The sequence below is a fragment of the Carcharodon carcharias genome, chromosome 5, assembly GCF_017639515.1.
Source record: "Carcharodon carcharias isolate sCarCar2 chromosome 5, sCarCar2.pri, whole genome shotgun sequence".
Lineage (NCBI taxonomy): Eukaryota > Metazoa > Chordata > Chondrichthyes > Lamniformes > Lamnidae > Carcharodon > Carcharodon carcharias.
In genome coordinates this window covers 104457581-104481405 of record NC_054471.1, presented here as the reverse complement: position 1 = coordinate 104481405, position 23825 = coordinate 104457581, and the positions used below count along the sequence as shown (strand labels likewise).

Below are 23825 nucleotides of genomic sequence, written 5' to 3'. Positions count from 1 at the left end.
AATATATAATTACAACATATACTACAAACAGAATTTTCCTGCAATCAATTAAAGATCTGGAGTAACTGTCAAAGCTACCAAAAGAAAGAAAACCTTCAGAAAACCAAACATTCTGTAGTTACCGAAAAGCCGAAGAAACGGAAAAAGAAAACAGCAAATCTAATTCACGTACTAACAGCAAAGAATAAATAAAAGTCAAAGCAAAAAATTCCTAGCAGGTAAACATATTGTTCAATATGTGTAGACTACAGAACATCAAACATAAATTTTTCAAATCACTAATTTCAAAACATTTGTTTTCTTCAAAGATTCTTACAAAAATTAATCATGTTTATTAGGCAAAAATACATAAAATGTATCTCGTTTATCAAACAAGCAGATCAATGAATCAATACAAACCCACCCTACCAGTTTCCAAATACAGAACCAGAGTGAACAAAGAGAGTCATCAATATAATTACCAAAATGAAAGTGATCAGGGTACATTCTGAATAGACAGCAAGAGGTGACCTCAAACCCGTAACAATCTCTGTTTAGACAATGACCAAAATGATCTTAAACCACTCAAGCATTACTTCTATGGTTGCCTGACTGGAGGTCTCAACATAAGATTATACCCCTTGTATCAATTCGATATATCTCAGCACCAGTAGAAAATAAATCGAACTGGAAAATGACCTGCTCATTTGAAAGACTACTGCCAATTTAGTTTTTAAATCAGTGGTTATCTTTGGCCAGCAGAAAGCCTTCATTTATTGTAAAACAAATCTTAAAATTTCTTGTGCAGTATGTGAACAATGAATAAAAATCAAGACTGAACCTCAAGTTTCATTCATTATAAAACTGTTTGCAACTGTGCAATGGTTGTTAACATTCCAGTCAATAGAAAATGCAGTGCCAGGCAAAGGATGAAGAAGGGCGGGGGGGGGGGGGGGGTGGTTATGTTGATTAGAATTAACCCTTTAAAGCGTATGTCACAGCATATTCGTTTGGTGCAAATTCTGTTTATTTAGCAGGGCAAGGGTTAAAAGTTACAACAAACCTTCGAGTTCTGATGCATACACCTCCGGTGTAGTGTTTTTTTTTCTGTGCCCCACAAAAATAGTGTCTAACCACTGCAAGACTATCCCAAGGAAAAAAAATAGTTTTGTGTTATTAGTATTCACAATAAAGACTTGGCTTACAACATGGAAGGGGGAGGGTAGGGAAAGGGAGACACTAGTGAGTAATTCAACAGTTTGAACACAGAATGCAGATGATTTGGGAAACAAAGAGTTGATTTCTGCAGCTACTAAAAATGCGTACCATAGCTCTTGATGAAATTCAAAATACCTATTGTCAAACTTGCTATACAAAAATTTTAAAATTTACATAATCCAAGCTGCCAAACCGTATAAAAGTATCAAATTTCACATAAAACTGTACAATTATTTTTCAGCAGGTCCAAATACCTGGGCATACAACCCCCAAAAATATACCTTTTTTTAAAAAATGCATTCACCCTGTGTATAACAAAATTATATGCAAGGATTTCTAATTCTACACAGCAGTGCATCTACATATACATATATATATCTATATATATATATATAAAGATGAATAGTTCTTTTAGGAAAAAAAGATGGCATGATAAAACATGGGCAGATGGGTGCAATCACTGGTGGAAATAAGGCACTTTCTTCCAGGTTGCAGTTACTATAAACATTGTTGACATGAAGAAACAAAATCAGGTGGGGTTGGTGTGTACACACAGACTGGAACAGTTCCAAGGATGGGTTAACATTAATGTTTACACAGTCAGGGAGACACACGAGGTGAGAGTTTGAGGTAAAACTCTATACAGAAGTGGTCATTCTTTTAATGGCATTATTGACCTCATTTTTGTTGGAGTCCAGTCCTTTAGCAGCATTCATGTCATTCCTCAAGTTCTCTGCCGTCTTTTTTAAGGTCTTCAGTTCCCCTGGGTGTGGAGTGGCTCTCCTCAGAAGTGTGCCCTAGACATCAAATGCACAGTTAAGCAAACAGCAGGTGCCCAAAAGTAACTCATTTGAAGCAATGGAAGTAACCAACGCTCAAACAAAAAGAAATCGCGTGTAGTTATTGTCCACCAGAGGTGAAAGTTTTCTTTCCTTACTTACCGTGATACTGAAGTTCATAATTTTCTGTGGAGTCGGTGATACTGAAATCCTATAAACCCTTTAGTTCTGAGAGTTATTCCAAATTAAATGGCAACAACAATTTGTACTTACAGCACCTTTTAATGTATCAAAACATCTGAGGCACTTCACAGGAGTGTCATAAAACAAAGCAGTCACATAAGGAGATATTAAGGGCAAATAATCAAAAGCTTGGTCAAAGACTAAGGTTTTAAGGAGCATCTTAAAGGAGGAAAGAGAGGTCATACGAACATACAAATTAGGAGCAGGAGTAGGCCAATAGGCCCCTCAAGCCTACTCTGCCATTCAATATCAGAGCTGATCTGAATGCAACTTCAACTTCACATTCCCACTTACCCTCAATAACCTTCCTTGATAAGCAAGGGAGGGTGAATCTATCTTAAAAATATTCATTGACTCTGCTTCCACTGCCTTTTGAGGAAGAGAATTCCAAAGACTCTTGGCCCTGAGAAAAAAACATTTCTTCTCATCTGTCTTAAATAGACAACGCCTTATTTTTAAACCGTAACCCCTGGTTCCAGGTTATCTCACAAGAGGAAACATCTTTTCCACATCCATCCTGTCAAGACCTCTCAAGATCTTATATATTTCAATCAAGTTGCCTCTTACTCTTCTAAACTCCAACAGCTACAAGCCCAGCCTGTCCAACCTTTTCTCATAAGATAAGCGCTCATTCATGGTATTAGTCGAGTATACCTTCTCTGAACTGCTTCCAACACATTTACATCCTTCTTTAAATAAAGAGACCAATACTTTACACAATGCTCCAGATGTAGTCTCACCAATGCCCTGTATAACTGCAACATAAACTCCCTACTTTTGTAATCAATTCCCCTCTCAATAAATGATAATATTCTATTTGCTTTTCTAATGACTTGTACCTGTATACTAACCTTTTTGTGATTCATGCACTAGGACACCCAGGTCCCTCTGCATCTTAGAGCTCTGCAATTTCTCACCATTTAGATAATATGATTCTTTTTTATTCTTCCTCACCAAAAGGCAAAATGGTTCAGGGAAGGAATTCTAGAGGTTAGGTTTTGGCAGCTGAAGGCATGGCCTTCATTGGTGAAACAATTAAAATCACAGGGTGCTCAAGAGGCCAGAACTAAAGGAGCACAGACATCTTGGTTGGTTGTGGGGCTGGAAGAGGTTACAGAGGTAGGAAGCAGCAAGGTCATGGTGCAATTTGAAAACAAGGTTGAGAATTTTAAAATCAAGTCATTGCTTAATCTGAAGCCAACGTAGGCCAACAAGCACAAGGATGATGGGTAAATGGGATTGGTGTGAGTTAGAACAAGGGCAGTGGAGGTTGGATCACCTCAAGTTTATATAGGGTGCAAAATGCAAGGGTAACCAGGAGTGCTTTGAATCAGCCATGTCTTGCTGTAACAAAGGCATGGAGGAGGGTTTCAGCAGGTGTGCTGAGGAAGGGACAAAGTTGGGCAAAGTTACAGAGGTAGATGGTTTCAGTGATGGCAGGGATACAAACATTTCTAAAATAATAATTCAGGTATGCAATAACCAAATATCTCAAATTCTCCACACTTGGACTGATAAGCATATAGAATGAAGAAGAACAGCTTGAGGGTCAATGCCTGCAACTTTCTTCCCTCCAGTGGGAGGATGACTAAGATTCAACTCACTTTGCTGCTTTGGTAACCTGATAAAGATTAGGAACTCACAAATTAGTGATAGAAAAGGTCGCCATGCTGTGGAGGTACGATAGAAATATGTGCCAGAACAAAGGGAGGGCAGGGGTGAAAAAAGCTTCCACTGTAAAGTGACCACATTTCAGAAAGTATTGCTACCTTTTTTAATGTGTGAAGATCATACGAGTAAGAAAGATATGGTTTACTGGTATTTTCTTAAAAGAAATTAGACAACTACATGCCTAAATGCATCTGTTCTCAATTTTAATTTTTTTAACACTTAAGCTCTAAAGCATAAAAAGTGTATCCTATCCTATTACAAATGACCTATCCTTTCTGCTGCCCTATTAATCTCTCTTCATGAATTTATTTTTAATTCATTCACAGGATGTGGGCTTTGCTGGCTGGGCCAGCATTTATTGCCCATCCCTAGGTGCCCTTGAGAAGATGATGGTGAGCTGCCTTCACCATCGAAGCCCAGTAACAGTAGTGTGTACCATCTACAAGTTGCACTGCAGGAATTCACGAAAGCTCATTCAACAGCACCTTCAAACCCATCCAGAAGGACAAGGGCCGCAGATAGATGGGAACACTACCACCACCTGGAAGTTCCCCTCCAAGTCACTCACCATCCTGACTTAGAAATATATCACTGTTCCTCGATGTCACTGGGTCAAAATCCTGGAACTCTCTTCCTAACAGCACTGTGGGTGTATCTACATCACATGGACTGCAGCAGTTTAAGATGGCAGCTCATCACCATCTTCGCAAGGGCAACTAGGGATGGGCAATAAGTGTTGGCCCAGGCAGCAAAGTCCACATCCCGTAAATGAATAATAAAAAAAAATTAATGAAAAGAGATTAATGGGACAACAGTAAGGAAAGGATATTTGTAATAGGATAGGATACACTTTTTACACATTTGAGCTCCAGTGTTAAAATCATTTAATTTGTCTCTCATATCCCTGAATGACCACAAATTCAAATGGCCACTGAAGCCAAGTCAATCTTATTAAGTAATAGCTAAATAGAAAGAAATGAAGATAAAAGAGCAAGGAAATTGAATTATAATAAACTGCTCCTATGAAGATGCTGTCTTCCTCGTAGCTTGAAAGGCTTCCTACTGTAAGAATTCAATGTTACTTTGGTTTAATACAATCATTCCAATATCACACAAAGCTCAGTACATCTTGAACAGCTGCTAAGAGCAATCAATGTTTAGAATGTACACTTGAGACAGGAAAGATAAATCTACTGGGCTGTAGTTGCCATTTAATATGTGACTCAATTCATCTGGCACTCAAAGCCTGTAGCACAGATTACAGATATGGAAGGAAGCCAAACAGTGCTTTATTGAAAAAAAATCACAATGGCCCAGATTCTGTGGTAGAAATAATGGCACGACTATTAATGCTCACCGTCATTATAAAGTAAATCAGACAGCAACTTCTGGCGTCATCACATGCACGGTTTACATATGGATTATACAGGATAACATAGGATGTACGACATCTTTCAGCCTAACCAGTCCATGCTGGGGTTTACGCTCCACTCCTCCCATCTTTCCTCACCTAAATTCACCATCCTAACCCTCTATTCCCTTCTCCCTCATTTGCTTGTCTAGTTTCCCTATAAATACATCTACACTATTCACTCAACTATCTTATACTGATGGCCTCTAGTTATGCACTTCCTCATAAGAGGAGACATTCTTTCTGTATCCACTCTATCAAAGCCTTTCAGAATTTTAACGATCTCAATTATGTCACCCCCTTGGTTTTCTTTTTTCAAGAAAAAAGTGACCCTGCCTGTCAAACTTTTCCTGATATGTAAACCCACATATTTCTGGTATCATCCTTGTAAATCTTCTAAGCAGCCTCTCTAGTGTCTCCATATCCTTTTTATAATACGGCATGCTGTACTCCAAGTGTGGTCTAAGTTTCAACGTAGGTTTAGCATAACTTACCTACTTTTCAATTCTATCCCTCTAAAAAAAATAAAGCCTGGAGCTTGGTTTGCTTTTTGATGGCATTGCTAACCTGTGGCACAACATTTACTGATTAGTACATTTGTACTCAGATCCCTTTGTTCCTCTACCCCCCCCAGACTTGCACTTTCCAAATAATAAGTGACCTCCCTATTCTTCCTATTAAAATGTACTTCCTCACATTTATCTGTGTTGAATGCCATTTTTCAATTATTTGTCCATTCTGCAAGTTCATTAATGTCCTCCTGTAATTTGTTGCAGTCTATTGACTGTTGCCTCCCACACTGCCCAATTTGGTGTCATCTGCAAATTTAAAAATTGTACTTTTGATTCCAATGTCCAAATCATTAAAGTTATGAACAGCAATCGTCCCAGCACTGAGCCTTGTGGAACACCCACGTTTTGCCTTTGTGAAAAAGCCCTCACTCTTTCAGCTTTGTCTTGAAGCCAACCAATGATCCATTCTGCCACTTGCCCCATACTCCACATTTTTGACCTTAGTCATTAGTCTATTATGGGGCACCTTATCAAAGGCTTTTTAAAAATCCAGACAAATTACATCTACCACATTGCCACCGTCTACTCTCGTTACCTCCTCAAAAAAATAAATAAAGGTTGATCAAGTAAGATTTTCCTTTTTGAAATCCACACTGACTATCCATTATATTTCTCATTTCTAGATATTCTTCTGTTCTCTCTTTTGCTAAGGATTCCATTATATTTCCTACCACTGATGTTAAACAGACTTGTCTATAATTTGGTGGACATATTCTGTTCCCCCTTCGTAAATATAAGAATCATGTTAGCTACCCGCCAGTCCTCTGACATTACACCATTTTCTAAAGAATTATTAAATATGAGTAGTAATGCTTCGGATATCTCTTCCTTAGATTCTTCTAAAATACGTGGATACAATCCATTGGGACCAGGGACTCTGTCCTCTGTGAATTTATTTATTTTATTCAACACATCCTTTTTGAAGAGCAAGCAAAAGAAGGACCCGAAGGCAAATAAGCAGCATCTAGAAGAGCAGACAAAAATAGGGCCTGGAGGCAATCGGCAGTATCTAGGAGAGCAGGTGACAGGAGGGCCCGGGGGCAGTCAGCAGCTTATGGATCAGCTATCGAATCCAGTGCAGCCTGTGGCTCCAGAGCAGAGTGGAGCGGCTGCATTCTGTAACTGATTGGTTGGTGAATATTTTGCTCATTCATCTTCAAAACTCATGCAATTTGTTTGTAATTGTAAGGTTTTATTAAGGTTTTTTTTATTATTCTTCCATGGGATGTGGGCATCACTAGAAAGGCCAGCATTTGTTATCCATCCCTAATTGCCATTGAGCTGAATGGCTTTCTAGGCCATTTCAGAAGGCAGTTAAGAGTCAACCACATTGCTGTAGGTTGGGAGTCACTTCTAGGCCAGATCAGATAAGGATGGCAGATTTCCTTCCCTAAAGGACATTAAGTGAACTAGATGGGTTTTTACAACAATCAACAACAGTTTCATGATCATTATTACTGAGACTAGCTTTTAATTCCAGATTTTACTTCTCACTCTTTATTTTTTCTGCAGCTATGTCTCAGTAACCCCTACGTCTGGTTCCTCCCAATGCATACTTGCCATCAGCTCCCCTGTGTGCATTGTCGTACAGACGTTTTAAATAATTTTTATACAGCATTTCTTCTCACTTTATGCTTAACGTGAAATAAAATTAAATGTGGCAATCCGGAAGCTGTTGTCCTAGTTGCCCTGCTCCTCCACAAGCTTTCTCCAGCAGTACCTCTGAGAGATTTGGCATTAAAATACATGTAAGAGTGCATAATTGCAGTACTTACCCACCAAACACAACAGAAAAAGTTAGAGCTGGGGCGTCAGGTATGAATGAATTTTTAACAATGTAATTAAGTCTTAATTAGAACAAAACAACCTCTCTAGCCCCCAAAATTACATTTCATAGTTGCAGAATTTCATTCTTGCAGAATTTAATTATTGTTGGAGATTTTGAAGAAAGTATATTCATCTCTTCTTTGCCTCTTTTCTCTCTCTTAATCCCATCTTTCTCTCCCATTATTTTGCTTTCTGTACCAGACTTTACATGGTATTAAATATTCTAATTCATACTTCCTCTGCAGGTTTATACTCTGCGTGTCTCAATGAGCTTCAATCTGACTAGTTGAAGGGACACACTGTTGGTTGCCCTCCTCGCTTGTCATTGATCTCCTGCACAGGAAACAGTGCTGGAAATTATCTTCAGTAACCGCAAATTGTTGCTCAAAAGCCCAGAAAATTCTGTGGGCAGGTGTAAGTGCAATGAACAGCAAGTGCCATTTCTTCATCAAGGATTGCTAAATCCGGGTCAATTTAGGAGGGATTCCACTAATTCTGCTTCATAGCAAATAAAACGCATAGCAGAAGATTACAATTTTGTTTATGTCACTTATTTTTTAAATTTCAGAATATTCTCTTGCATTAATTTAGTATTAAGAACTGTTGTTTCAACAGTCTCAAGAAAAGATTTGTTCTGGTCAATGATTACAAGTTTATACAGTCCACAAGGCAGATTGTACTGTAGTAAGTATATGGTAATCACTCCTGCATGCATTTTGTTGGATTTAAAGATGTTGGACAAAAGGGAGAATATTTTGTACACTTTTTAAAAAACGTTAATGGGCTTGCATGTAATATTTAGTGAGTGCAAGATAAAATTTAAAAATTGCAAGCATCCATTTATAGGACTAGTTTCTTTATCATCTAAACTCTGCTCAGCTATCAGGATCTGCTTTCCCAGTCAATAAACAAAGATTTATTAAGCAGTTGGGTCTTGACGTAGGTGGATATCGGCTACATCTAAATTTAGTTTGAGCAATGAGACAATAATTTTAGTTTATGAAGACAAGGTAGGGATTGATTGGTTTTATTTTGTGGGTCACAATAAAGAGTAGCAAGAACTGGTTTACTGGAGTTACCAAATAATGGCACAGGGTAAATGAGCCAAACATTTTCTCCACCCTGTTTGCTACTGCCATTGGGGAAAGGAAGGAAGAATGAGAAACATCTTTTATTCACCTCTTTCGCAGCCAAGTTGAAGCAGAAAATCACCTTGGGGGGAAATTCACAGATATAAATGAGCAAGTTACACTAGAGCTCCTCACACCCCGCTTCCTGTAAGGACTCCATCCCATTCTCTCAGTTCCTTCGCCTCCGTCGCATCTGTTCCGATGATGCTACATTCAAAAACAGTTCCTCTGACATGTCCTTCTTCCTTAACCGAGGTTTTCCACCCACGGTCGTTGATAGGGCCCTCAACCGTGTCCGGCCCATCTCCCGCGCATCCGCCCTCACGCCTTCTCCTCCCTCCCAGAAACATGATAGGGTCCCCCTTGTCCTCACTTATCACCCCACCAGCCTCCGCATTCAAAGGATCATCCTCCGCCATTTCCGCCAACTCCAGCATGATGCCACCACCAAACACATCTTCCCTTCACCCACCTTATCGGCATTCCGTAGGGATCGCTCCCTCCGGGACACCCTGGTCCACTCCTCCATCACCCCCTACTCCTCAACCCCCTCCTATAGCACCACCCCATGCCCACGCAAAAGATGCAACACCTGCCCCTTCACTTCCTCTCTCCTCACCGTCCAAGGACCCAAACACTCCTTTCAAGTGAAGTAGCATTTCACTTGCATTTCCCCCAACTTAGTCTACTGCATTCGTTGCTCCCAATGTGGTCTCCTCTACAATGGAGAGACCAAACGTAAACTGGGCGACCGCTTTGCAGAACACCTGCGGTCTGTCCGCAAGAATGACCCAAACCTCCCTGTCGCTTGCCATTTTAACACTCCACCCTGCTCTCTTGCCCACATGTCTGTCCTTGGCTTGCTGCATTGTTCCAGTGAAGCCCAACGCAAACTGGAGGAACAACACCTCATCTTCCGACTAGGGACTTTACAGCCTTCCGGACTGAATATTGAATTCAACAACTTTAGGTCGTAAGCTCCCTCCCCCATCCCCACCCACTTTCTGTTTCCCCCTTCCCTTTTTTTTCCCCAATAAATTATAAAGATTTTCCTTTTCCCACCTATTTCCATTATATAAATAAAAAAAAAACCCCACTAGAGCTATACCTTGAGTGCCCTACCATCCATTCTTAATTAGCACATTCGTTTAGATAATATCACCAACTTTAATTTTAACACCTATGTGTTCTATTGTACTATTGTCGTTGACATCTTTTGATGATCTGCTTCTATCACTGCTTGTTTGTCCCTACAACCACACCCCCCCCCCCTCCACCTCTTTGTCTCTCTATCTCTCCGCCCCCCACACACACACCTTAAACCAGCTTATATTTCAACTCTTTCTTGGACTCGAATGCAAGTTCTGTCGAAGGGTCATGAGGACTCGAAACGTCAACTCTTTTCTTCTCCGCCGATGCTGCCAGACCTGCTGAGTTTTTCCAGGTAATTCTGTTTTTGTTTAAGTTACACTTCTATACTGTAATAAAGTGAGGTGGCACATCAGCTCAATTTTCCTTTTTCTTTGTTTCACTCCCCTCTCAAATATTTTTAAGCTGCTATTGTTAAGCTTCACAAAAACTTATAATACTGCACAGGTCAAGGTGAACTATATTAGGTTTGTTGGTGCCTATAGAAACATACACAGAGTCTTATACAGATTTTCACACATGCATACTACTCTGCAGGGTCAGGATCTTGCCTACTGTTCTGTAATGAGGGAGAATCAAAAGAATGAGGGGTCTTGGCGGGGATGAGGATTTTGGGCTGCTCCAAAGTGAAGCAATGTACTTTCTTGCTGCCTGGAGTGGCAGCTGGTGAGCCCGCAAGTGAAAGTGGTCCCTTGTTTGACCAGCAGTAAGCCAAATCAATGTAGAATCAGATCTAATGGTTTGTAAATCTGGTCATAACTAAGGCTGCCTCCAGATGCTCCTGTCAAAATGCTGGAGCCAATAGCAACCAGAACGTGCACTGAAGTGGCAGGTCCCATAGTTCTGACACTACTCGTTTGGAAAGGTTGAGGGGAGAACTTACAAAGTTTGTGTGGGGCAACATATGTGCAGTTAGAAATTTAGTACCATTGCTCTTCAACCTGCTGCTGATGGAGATGGTAACAATCAGCTTTTAGATGTCCCTCCTTTTACTCCAACTAGAGCGAATGACATAGGACATGGTCCTCATGTGAACATTTGTTTCCGATCTTATCCTATCGTGCGGACAACAACATTGCGCAAAGGTATTTGATTCAGCAGAGGGAATATTCAACATTGCACATGACTAGTTCAAATGGGGCTGGCTCATACTAAATTCGAGATGATTATAGATGATTTGAGTTGCTTTGACCACAGTAAGCACTATACTTTTGACAAACGTGGAATGCGTCGGTCAGCTGTTAGCAAGGCATAATTTGGCATTCTCTATTGCAAACACGCTTTTGAGGCACTTGCAGCAAGAAGCACTGGAAGGCCTGGATGCGCAAGAATAGGGGCAGGTTGGCAGGACTCTGGGGCCCCTACAGTGTGGACTACCCATCTTTTCCAGGCTGTCAGAGTTAGTAATATTGCTGGATATTTCTGGGCTCCAGGGAACCAAGAAGGGAAGGATGGCCCTTAAAACTGGCAGCATTGCCTTCATTCCTAGACAGAGGATTTGATGAATGGTCTTTTTTCAGTCCATTGTCAAAAAGTTCATTTTTTTAGTGGAAGAAGGTGGATTTAGCTCAATGATCACTCATACCATAAAATAATCACTTATTTGCACATTGAGTTCCATAAGATATTCTGCAACACACCAAGTAGCATTATTGTGAATGCTTAAAGCTGTTACTCCAAACCATTAGAAAAACAATGCATTTAGATAAGGGTTAAAAAAAGACTCCTCATTCTTATGGAAATCACCACTGGTTTCCCCAACTACTTTAAAAGATGTTCCTGCACCATATGGAAATTAGCTCCTCATCCATTACCTTATCTTCGTCGTCATCGTCATCCTCATCATCTAAGAAACGTATTGCACTGATTCTGTTCATTGCACGTTCATTCCACATTTCATCAGACATGTCATTCACCAAACTTTCCAATGCTCCACAGCGTGGCAAGTTATCTGCTGGAATCAGTTTAGCACAGTCAATGACGTAAATAAATTTGCTAAATAGTTTCCAAAATTTGATTAGATTTGATTTGATTTCTACTAATCAAAATTATTTATAAGTTGCTGTTTTAAAATGAAGGAAATTCTGTACTCAAAAGGGAAATATAATCACTTTTTAAACATTTTTCTTTCCGATAGAGGGAATAATATGAAAGAAGCCTTTCAATATTCTCTACATCACATTAGGAGTTTTATTCTGTTTCATGTTGCTGAGCATCTGTTCCTGACTTGATTTAGTGCTTTCTCACTGCCTTTCATGGGCTTGTCAGTAAATAATTGATTTTAAAACCCAATTAAAATTCATTAGAAATCAGAAAAGCATCCAACTTAAATATCAAATTTATTCCTCGCCTTAGGTCAAAAGTAGATTGGTGTCCATATGATTAAGGATTTACTATTATCCAAATGTAACTGGATTTTTATGTTAGAGGACAGAGTTAAAGTTAATACATTCTCAGCTATTTTTTTTTCAAATATTCCACAGTTTTAAAAGCATTGAAAGAGAAGGGCATATTTACCAATAAATTGCAAAACTTAAAGAAAACTCTCTTCTTGCATTGCACAGGGAAAATATTTAGCTGCAATATAAGCAAACACTACTTTCTTGGCCTGAGGGGATGTTGAGGTTGGGAGATGACAGAGATGAGAGGAGGGGGACTAAAAAAGGAAGAATAAAGTAAACATCACAGACACAAATCAAAATAAACACAGGAACTGTACACAGTATGTTCAAGGAGAAGAACAAAATCAAAACTTAATCTAAGCAGTGTTTAAAAAAAAAGGCACCATGCATTTATTTATTTGCAAAAGAAGTGCTTGCACGACAGGGAGATTCTTTTCTAAAATAGGGACATGTCTTTTGAGAGAGGCTAGGGGAGGGGGAAAGCACAAAATGGGGCTCAAAAATATGTCAAGAAAAACCCAATGAGCTTTGGTAAAACAGTTTGGGAATAGATAAAGTGAGAAAAGAAAAAAAGCAGAACAAGGAAAATGTGCACAATGGGACTTGAAAATAATGGAGAGAGAGTATCAAAAAAAGTACACAATGGTACTTAAGCAGGTACCAGCTAAGTTGAAAATAGTACAGAGAAAGGAAACAGAGCATAATGAGGGTGAAAAGAAGGTAAATGGAGAAAGAAAAAGTGCACAATGGGACTGGCAAAAAAAAAATAACAAAATAAGGAGAAAATATTCCATAAAACAACTGAATTGAAACTCATAAGGTGCCATTAATAATTGCATACATCCCAGAAATATTTGTATTTTTAGCCAGGTCAGACATTCACACTGAATTAATTCATTATTTCCACATCATTGTACACAATATTAAGCAAACCATACAGCCATGAATTAAACCTGCAACAGTTGATTTATCAGTTGATGCCTATTGTCTAACCACGTATCCATTTCATTTTCAACTTGTGGGTCATGCAGCTGGGCAGGCTTAATAAAGTGTTTATTTACATATCTACCATGCAGCCAACACATAAACCGATGCTGCCAGACCTGCTGAGTTTTCCCAGGTAATTCTGTTTTTGTTTTGACATAAATTAAACCAGTGAGAGGAGATGAATGGGTTAAGAAGCACAGCATAAATTTGCTCAGTTCATGGATTGGGAAGCCTCATTAGAACAAAAACACGGGCTGCAATTGGCCAGGAGATTAATTTATCTTTTTGCAAGGGTAGCTAAAAACTGGGTGGTACTTCTGAATCCCCACACTTGGTGAACAGAGATGGGGATTCTGTTCACTGGAAAAGATGATAGCTGGAACACTTTTGGGAGGACCAGCCTCAGAATCAGTCATATTCAGATGGGTCACAAGTGTCTGTCAGATATTTTCTTGCGTAGTGATCCTAGTCACTCCTTTAAGTGGGCTAAGCACCATACATTCATGAGTGTTCTGGTACTGCCCAACTATTTTTAGCATAAGCCAAGGTTGCAATATTCGGGCTCGCTTTTGATGCAAATTGGTCGTCTTTCAAACATATTTATTTTTCCCAAATTTTGAGGGCAGCTATGCACTGGCATGCCTATGAAGCAAACTTATTATTGACTCTTGCTGTATAATCCTCCATATACACATGATGCCATGTCCATGTGAACAGTATCATGTCCACCATGATGGAAGTGCATATTTATTTAGTCACCTGAGACAAGGTGATGAATTGCTTAATGCCCCTGATCATACCAGCTTATCTGATTTTAACAAACATTCTCGAGCCCGTGGCTTTTGTTTTTAATCCAATGCAAATTCATTGTGTTTTAAAATACAAACCTTGAACATACTGTAATGGCAAAATCCTTTTCTCAAAGAAAAACAGCCATCAAAAATCCCAAGAGGTTACAAGGTATTTCAACTAAGCATAGGAAGTAGAAATAGAAGAACAGCAACTAGACACGGAGACACAGTTCTGTGCAATAAATAAGAAATTTGGTGTTGAATAGGAAGATTTAAGTCTGACAGTGTAATAGAAGCAGGAGCAGCCCTGGCAGGAAAAGTTTTCTTATTTCATTTATGCTTGGAATATCGCTAGTAAAAGCTGACATTTATTCCCATCCCTCGTAACCCACAAGGCGGCAGTGGTGAGCTTTCTTGTTGAAGCGCTGTTGTCTTCGCAGCGAAGGTACTCCTCCAATCCTGTTGGGTATGCGGTTCCAGGATTTTGACCCTACCACTATGAAGGGACAACGATAATTCACACACCAATCTGGAAATATTAAGAGGACAACTTGCAACTGCTGCCCTTGAACTAGCTAGTGTAGGTTGTTAGGAGTTTGGGAGGTGCTTCAGATGGAGCGTTGTGCGCTGCTGGTGGTAGAAAGAGTGGATGTTTCATCTGCTGGATAGGATACACCATGCAAGTCAATATTCATTTAATTGCTTCCAATCACATTGGCTGAATTCACTGTTGAGTGTGATGGAAATTATGATTGAAAACTATGAAGTGGGTACATTTCAGCAATATACCAGGAATATGCCCAGATTACAGAAAGATAAGATAGCTGATAGCCTGCATGCCTGGTATTTAAGTTGTTGAACATAAGCCAACAAAACTGCAAAAAACACTGAACTTCAAAGTAGCTTTTCCTTTCCCTCCCTTGTGCATTTGCTTATTTACCCACTTTAATGGAGGAAAAAATATTCAAATTCATTCAAGATCATGAGGCATCTTGATTGGGTAGACAGGGAGAAACTGTTCCCATTGGTGGAAGGATCCAGAACCAGGGGACACCATTTTAAGGGGATTAAGAAGCATCAGCAAAACATGAGGGCAAACACAGCAAGTGGCGAGAATCTGGAACACACTGCCTAAGAGCGTGGTGGAGACCGGTTCAAATGTGGCTTTCAGAAGACAGTGGCATAATTATCTGAGGGAAAAAACTTTATAGGGCTACAGGGAAAAGGTGGGGGAGTGGGGCAAGGTTAGCTGCTCTTACAGACAGCTAGAACAGGCATGATGGGCCAAATGGTCTCCTTCTGTTCTGTAACCATTCCATGATTGTGCCTACTCCAAAAAGTTAAGGTTATTGATTGAGGATGCAGTAAGTTGCTATGCTTTGCTGAAGTTCCCATCCGTGTATTACCGACTTGAAGTCAGTACAAATTACCTGAAAATACGGCTGCACTATAAGAGCTCAGCACATTTTTAGCTCATTTTCAGAATATTGGTTTGCAGCCAGTATTCCCAACACAGTGAACTCGGAACCTCAGCCAGGCCACTGAAGTTCCATATGAAACTGAAATGGGGGGGCAAAGTTAGATGGGTCACCGCCAAAAATTAGTCTTTAATCTCTAATCGTTTGTTACGGTGGAAAAGTGGGAAGGTAAGAGTATTTTTGAAGTATAGTCAATTTTGCAGCAAAGGCAAATATGGCAGCTAATTTTCACTCAGTAAACTCCCATGAACAGCCACAAAGTAAATGACAAAAACAGAATTACCTGGAAAAACTCAGCAGGTCTGGCAGCATCGGCGGAGAAGTAAAGAGTTGACGTTTCGAGTCCTCATGACCCTTCAACAGAACTGAGTGAATCTAAGGAGAGGGGTGAAATACCACCCTCCCCTACCTTAAACCAGCTTATATTTCACCCCTTTCCTTAGATTCACTCAGTTCTGTTGAAGGGTCATGAGGACTCGAAACGGCAACTCTTTTCTTCTCCACCAATGCTGCCAGACCTGCTGAGTTTTTCCAGGTAATTCTGTTTTTGTTTTGGATTTCCAGCATTCGCAGTTTTTTGTTTTTATCACAAAGTAAATGACCACTGTTTTATAAAGATGGTCAAGGGATAAACATTGTTTGGGAGAGCAGAGCAACATCCCTGAACAGACAGGTTTAACCATCTTATCCAAAAGGCAGCACTCTCTGACAGTGTGGCCCTCTTTCAGTAAATTGATGATTTCAGGCATCCATCAGGGAAGCCTGAAAGCACTGAAGGCCAACATGGCGAAGCTACCGACACAGATGCAGGATCAGGCACCCAGGACTTGGTATACATTGTATCAGCCTCGTCCCCAAATAATGGGTGAAACTTATATTAATTTCTATCCCAATGCATCTCATTAACTGCTGCTGAATGCAGTCCACATTAAGTGTTGGGATATTGGATCAGGCCTACCATGTGAATTGTGATATTGATTATCTGCAGCAACTATGTTTGGGGGCAAGAGAGTTGTACAAACAATCTTCTCACCCAGAGATGAGACCAAAACCAACTGAGCCAAGACAACTTTCCAGGTTACTGATCAAAGATGGCAACATAGTATAAAAATTAGGATTCACATTGGAAGATTTTCGAAAAAGTTTGCACAAGGGAGTTGCACAGCAGTAACAGCATTGCTGAACCAAGGAGCGGAGTGAAATTCAAGTAACGTAGTGTTGTGACGTGCTGCGCTCAAGTGACACTTACCAATTATTTCCACTGCGTATAATGTCGTTAGATTATTCATGGACCTTTAACCCCTGACATTTTACTAACCCAGTCCAAGGAATTGCTCATTATTTTTCAATATTGCCACAGACAAAGCAAATGCAGGGGGAAATGCAGAGCAAGAGTGATGTAGGCTTTGTAACAGGTTACCAAGTAAGTGGAAAGAGGAAAGCAAATAGATAAACAAATATAAGAATGATTTCCCCACGCCTGCCACCCCACCCCGCCCCCACCCCCCACCCTGTCCATGCTGCAAATATGTGAGATTTTAAAGAAAATTAACAGAAATGCATCAATCCTCTTAAAAATCTTTCTGCTTGTCTTTTTTTGACTAGAACATTATAGTATTACTAATGGCAGATACTGTACCATAGTTGTTCTGTTCAGAAGGCAGTTGAGGAAGCAATACACAGGTCAGAACCTTTTCATGTGTTTCTACATCGACATCAGTCTGGAAAGTTAGGAGAGGCTGTGACTGGTTTTCAGACAGCCAAAGGGCCTTCAGTTTCAAGGTGGTCAGTGACAATGGCAAGTATGTCAACCTGTGAACAAAAGAAAAATGCCAATACTATAAATAAACTGTTAAAGCCTTTGGCAGATCAGTCGGACAGCACCTCCATTGTTCTGATGTGCTATTCCCATCCTGTTTGCATATTTCTATCTCCACATACACAATTCTCAACTTTCATTGAATGGAGTGTCAGGGAGAAGCAACAAGCGGAGACAAGACCAAGTGTAATCTGCCAGTACGGGAAAGACGACACAGGAAAAGCAAGCTTAAAAATTGGTTGGTTAAGTCACAATCATACTGTGTTGTAGGGCTGGTGACAAAGTACCTATTGCTGTATGTATGGCGTACTCTCAACTGGACACTGTTGTGGGTTCATAAAGTCAAATGAAAATTAACAGATCACTTTTCAGTGGGCTATTAAGAACATAAGAAATAGGAGCAGGAGTAGGCCATTTGGCCCCTCAAGCCTGCCCCGCCATTTAATAAGATCATGGCTGATCTGCCCCAGGCCTCAACTTGTCTTTCGTGCCAGCTCCTCATTGCCCTCAACTCCCCAAAATTTTAAAAATCTATCTACCTCCTCTTTAAATACTTCCAGTGATCTAGTATCCACAACTCTGTGGTAGAGAATTCCAAACATTCACTACCCTCCAAGAGAAGAAATTCCTCTCATCCCAGTTTTAAACGAGTGCCCTGTTATTCCGTAACTGTTCCCTAGTTCGAGATTCCCCCACTAGTGGAAACATCTTCTCAACATCTAACCTGTCAAGCTCCCTCAGAATCTTGTACGTTTCAAAAAGGTCACCCCCTCATTCTTCTAAACTCCAATGAATAAAGACCTAAGCAGTTTAGCCGTTCCTGATAAATCAACTCCTTCATCCCAGGAATCAGCCTAGTGAATCTCTTTTGAACCGTCTCCAATGCCAGTATATTCTTTCTTAAATATGGGGACTAAAACAGTACACAGTTCTCCAGGTGCGGCCTCACCAACACCCTGTACAGAGATGTATATAAATATATATAAATAATATATATATATAATATAAAATATATAAATATATATAAATACAAGACGTCCCTATTTTTAAACTCCAAACCCCTAGCCAAAATTCCATTTGCCTTCTTAATTATTAGCTGCACCTGCATGTTAATCTTTTGTGTTTCATGCACAAGAACACCCAGATCCCTCTTTGCTGCACTTTTTTTGGAGTCTCTCTCCATTTAAATAATAGTCTGCCTTTTGAGTCTTCCTACCAAAGTGCATGGCCTCACACTTTCCTACATTAGACTCCAACTGCCAAGTTTTTGCTCACTCACACAACCTGTCTATATCCCCACGCAGATTCCTTATGTTGTCATCACAACATGCCTTCCCACTTATTTTTATATCATCAATTTGGCTACATTACTCTCTGCCCCCTCCTCCACGTCATTAAGATAGGTAGTAAATAATTGAGGCCCTCCACTTGTTACATCTTTCCAACCTGAAAACAACCCATTAACCCGACTCTGTCTTCTGCGTGTTAACCAATCCCCAACCATGCTAATAAATTACCCATAATACCATGAGCTCTTATCTTTTATGTGGCACCTTACTGAATGCCTTCTGGAAATCCAAATACGCTACATCTATCAGTTCCCCTTGATCAACTAATACTTCAGCACAAGCTGAAATTCAAAAGTTACTTAAGGAAATTGAATTATATGAGTTTTTTTTAATTTTAAGGTGTAAAGTTGAGTTGCACTGCATTGAAAAAGAAAATAATCAAAAGTTGACACATGAATTTTGGCTATGAGCCAGTGGTTCCAATGCAACATAAATCCAGCTTTTTGCACTGATTGGTGGCCATAAACTTTACACCTTGTCAAACTGCCACATTCATACAGGACATCAATACCTCACAATCCAGATGAAACATCAAATACTAGCACACAGTACAAAGTCAGTTCCCCCACAATTTCCTCACTCCTTTCCTGAAAGCACCACATATTACTGCAGTATAGTTTCACAGATAGAGGCAGCCACTCATTACTTTACCCACAGAACCAGTATTTCTATGTGAACTTAAGATGGCGAAAGTCAGTAGGCTATTTAATCACCGGAGACCTCACACTTGGACACTCCAGCAGGAAATCACTGAACATGCATCAGTACTGGGGAATCAAGGCTAATTCTTCTTCCCTCCTTATTGAGATCTGCTAACACCACATAGATTAGGATGACATAAACTGAATCATGCAGTATAGGTTGAGCTTAATCCTTAAGCAATTTGGCTTATTTTTAAATGCTACTTTTCATGTCTGTCCCCACCACTACAATTTCAGTTCTGACTATGCAACGCATTTCTAAATGTTGACTGTAAACAACAATTCTACTTTCTCTTAACTTAAAAAAAAATCAAATTCAACAAAGTTTGCAAGATTATTAACAAATGGTATATTCCACATAGCAATAAATGGTACTTGCAGAGACACAATTTGATGCGTTGATTCAAATTTCATTACCTGAATCATAGCCTGTGCTTAATATAAGAGAGATTTAGGCTGCTTGGAGACTGACGAAAGTATCAGAGGGGCCAGGGTCTCTCCATTCATCCAACAGCCTATGGTGTGCTTATTTGTGGAGCAGTTGAACTGGGAAGGATGCAGAAGTACAGTGGAGCTGCAGAAAAAGGGCCTATGCCTTGGCATTACCCCTGCTGAATCAACTCTAATAGCTTTCTGTAATTAAGTAAGCACGCCAAAAATGGCAACCTGTTACCTCAGAAACATACTCACCTGTTTCCTGCTAGATCCAGCACATGAAGTTCAGTAGCCTTCGAAATTTCTGGAGGGATTCTTGTTAATCTGTTATCTCGCAGACTGAAGACGTTAAGGCTGCAGCACCCACCAATCTGCATTTGAAACCAAAGGGGTTAGGAAAGTTTCCATTTCCTTTGCTGTCTCTAAGAATTAGAATCTACCTTCTTCAATGTGATCTTAACTCTGAATTTTCAATGTATTACTACATGTAACAAGCAAAAATACATGGGCTGCAATAGCAGTGCCAGCAATCAATACCAATTACCGAATATAAAATAAAGACTGGCCCAGATTTTGTGTTCAGCAATGTAGTGCAGGTGCTGACCGTTGACTTCAAAGAATGCTGCCCATAAAGATATAGCGATCTCTATAGCATGGGTTTCCATTTACCGATGGCAATTGAAATCTGATACCAAGTCAAGGGGATATCTATGCAACCAGCGGCAGTGATGTCACCAAACAGGGCAAGCAGCCAACAGACAGCCAACCAGGAAGTAAAATATACTGAATTTTTCACTTTCAATTAATAACTTTTACAGAGAGCCAAATAAGTGATTGGGTCAAACATGTGGGATTATGGTAGCAACTGAAATACAATAAACTGAAAAAAAATTAAAAAGTGTTTTTATTATATCATGGAGGCATTTGAATTCCACAAATATAAAATTAGTTTCTCAGGAACAGCAAGCTGTTCAACAGTAATTATGAATTCAGTATGCTATTAAAAGCCCAGTTACATCACATTCAGTAAGGTCTAAGTTTTGAAAGGATTTTTTCAATAAGACGAAGAGTGTTAAAAAGGCAAGTGTTTGTCACTTCAGTGATTTCTACTTGCTTGCAGTCTAGGGGCACCTCAGTAGCACATCCTGTGGGGAGGTGTAGAATCAGTGACAGCAACGTCTAGATTTCCACATTTAACTGTGCATGTACAGACTCCAGAAGTTGCTGCCACTTTCAGAGGAATAATGATTGTAACGCTAACAGTTTCACCATCATTATTACCAGTAAGTCCCTGGTCAATTATGGGTCCAATCTTGCTGAAGCATCCCAACAGTGGGCGCTATTAGGTAAACTCTCATCTCTCCACCTTTCAGTTCAAAACTTATTTGCAATGTAACTTACTGGAAGTATATGCTGATAATAGCACAGCAGGGCAACAAGGAACTTGGGACCTCAGCAAAAAGCAGGACCAGTCTATCTCCTTAACCACAGAGATTAAGGGTTCAGGAAGAAACATAAGAACAAAAGAGAAGGAAACAGAGTGAATTAGATCCAAATCTGGTACAGAAAGAAGAAAAAAGTGAAGAAAGATTGGATTGTGAGGGGAAAAAAACTGACAAAGGAAAAGTAAGAAAAAGCTTTAAAATTTTAAATGACATTTTTAAAATCCAACAACAATCTGCCATGTGCAAGAGCAAAATTGAACGATTTAAACTGCTCAAAATCTGGGCCACAGAGTTCGACTGGCATTGCGTCAACAATGATCATATCGTTAAAAAGCTATTCACACTTAAATTTCAGTTCTAACTCTCAGTGGTGAGTTTAGTGGGCAATTAAATGAAAATCCATCAAGTTTTTAAGGAGTAACGGGGAGGCCAAAAGTGAGAGACCCTTTGTGTGAAGTGAACAGCGGAGCAATGTAACTCAACCAGCAAGTTCTGGAGATTAGCAACTCACAACGTATCTCTTAATCCCTTCAACTTGCTGGTCAATTTGTGTATTAAAAACAACATGAATTATTAACCTGCTGTTATTCTTCCAAGCAAGACCTATCCCAATGTAAAAGAGGAGAGTTTGGGGTTGACTGGATTGGGGTGGGGGGGTTGGTGGTTGGGGTGATAGAACAGATGACAGTTTTTTTTCTCCTGTCGCCTCACCTTACCAACAATACTCCTCCATTTTATCGCAAAAAAAGTTTTGAAACTTGACATTTAAATTTTTTTTTTCCCAACGCTCCATCCAATGACATCACCAGGGAGCACTCCATATCGCAGAGTGTCCATTGGCTGCAATGGTGATTATAACTTTGAAACATCATGACAATCGATGGTCACCAAACCCAGGAAACAAGTTTCAACATCAAATTTCTTCCAGAATTGATGCTTAAAATATCTACATGCTTTACAATTTCTCAGAAATTGGCTAAGTGCAGCAGTGTCACAGTTATGATATTGTATTAACAACCCAGAGGTGGGCAAGTTCAAATTTGTGGCAATGTATCAAACTGAATTGAATAGAATATTGTAATCTATGGGCCATCAGTAGATAAATGACCATGACGATTGCTGTAAAAACTCAAATACTTCATTGCCGCCCTTCAGGGAAGGGTCTCTGTCATCTCCACTCAGTTCAGTCTACAGGTGATTCTAGTTCACACTCTTAATGCCCTCTGAAGTGGCAGAACAAAGGAGGTTGCCTACCGTCACTTTCTCCGGGCAATGAGGAATATGCAGTAAATATGGGCTTGCCAGCTACGCCTAAATCTCAAGAATAAAAATAGAAAAAAATCCTCAACACAAATATTAAACATTAAGACAGAATGAGAATATTTTTTAAGGAGCACTATTCTGTAGGGTGAAGATAAGGGGTAACAAAATGCAATTTATAAAATCAAATCATATTTCAGTAGCATTATTAAACCACATGCATCAAACAGAACTACACAACAATCCAACAACTGTTTTAACTACAGAAGCTGCAAAAAGCAGAATGCTGATCAAGTTCACTGCAACACATTTGTCATTTGAATCAAGATTTTTATTGACTACATGCAAGAAACAAGAATGGCTAGTTTTTAGATAATGTAATCATCAACAGTTCAACTAAATCCAACTGGGGAAAAAAAGCTATTGCACATAAATGGGGCAGGATATTCCATCTGTCGGAGAGAGAGAGGCCAAAGTGAACGTAGGCTCCTTAGAAAACGAGGCTGGGGAAATAATAATGGGGAACCAGGAAATGGCAGAGGAGTTGAATAAATACTTTGCATCTGTCTTCATGGTAGAAGACACTAGTAGCATTCTAATAATACTAAATCATTATGGGGCAAAGGGTGGAGCAAATAAATACAATAACTATCACTAGAGAAAAAGTACTAGGGAAACTAATGGGGCTAAAAGCTAATAAGTCCCCTGGGCCTGATGGGTTGCATCCTGGAATATTTAAAAAAGTAGCTACAGAGATAGTGGATGCACTGGTAGTAATCTTCCAAGAATCCTTCGATTCTGGAAAAGTCCCAGAAGACTGGAAAACTACCAATGTAATGCCCTTATTCAAAAAAGGAGGGACACAAAAACCAGGTAACTATAGGCCAGGTAGCTTAACATCCGTCATTGGGAAAATGTTAGAATCTATTGTAAAGGATGTAATAGCAGATCATTTTGAAATGCATAATATAGTCAAGCAGATTCAGCATGGCTTCATGGAGGGGAAATCATGCCTGACAAATTTATTAGAATTCTTTGAAGTGGTAACAAACAGGATAGATAAGGGGGAACCAGCAGATGTAATATATTTGGATTTCCAAAAGGCATTCAATAAGGTACCGCACATAAGGCTACTTAATAAGATAAGAGCCCATATTGTTGGGGGTAGTATATTATCAT

The 23825-nt window shown here is 39.6% G+C and overlaps 1 protein-coding gene across 4 annotated transcripts in view; it reads right to left on the bottom strand.

The window, feature by feature from the left end:
* Positions 1–312: 312 nt before the first annotated feature.
* Positions 313–23825, bottom strand: part of lrrc1 (leucine rich repeat containing 1) — a 158005-nt gene continuing 134492 nt past the window's right edge. For 3 of the 4 annotated variants that reach the window (XM_041187133.1, XM_041187132.1, XM_041187134.1), the window contains exons 12-15: positions 20197–20312; positions 17277–17449; positions 11794–11933; positions 313–1994 (exon numbers count right to left, since the gene is read on the bottom strand). In XM_041187133.1, coding sequence (XP_041043067.1) covers positions 1836–1994; positions 11794–11933; positions 17277–17449; positions 20197–20312 — 588 coding nt within the window. In that variant the 3' untranslated portion in view covers positions 313–1835. The remainder of the gene's footprint in view (positions 1995–11793; positions 11934–17276; positions 17450–20196; positions 20313–23825) is intronic. The other variant, XM_041187131.1, reaches the window with a different exon arrangement.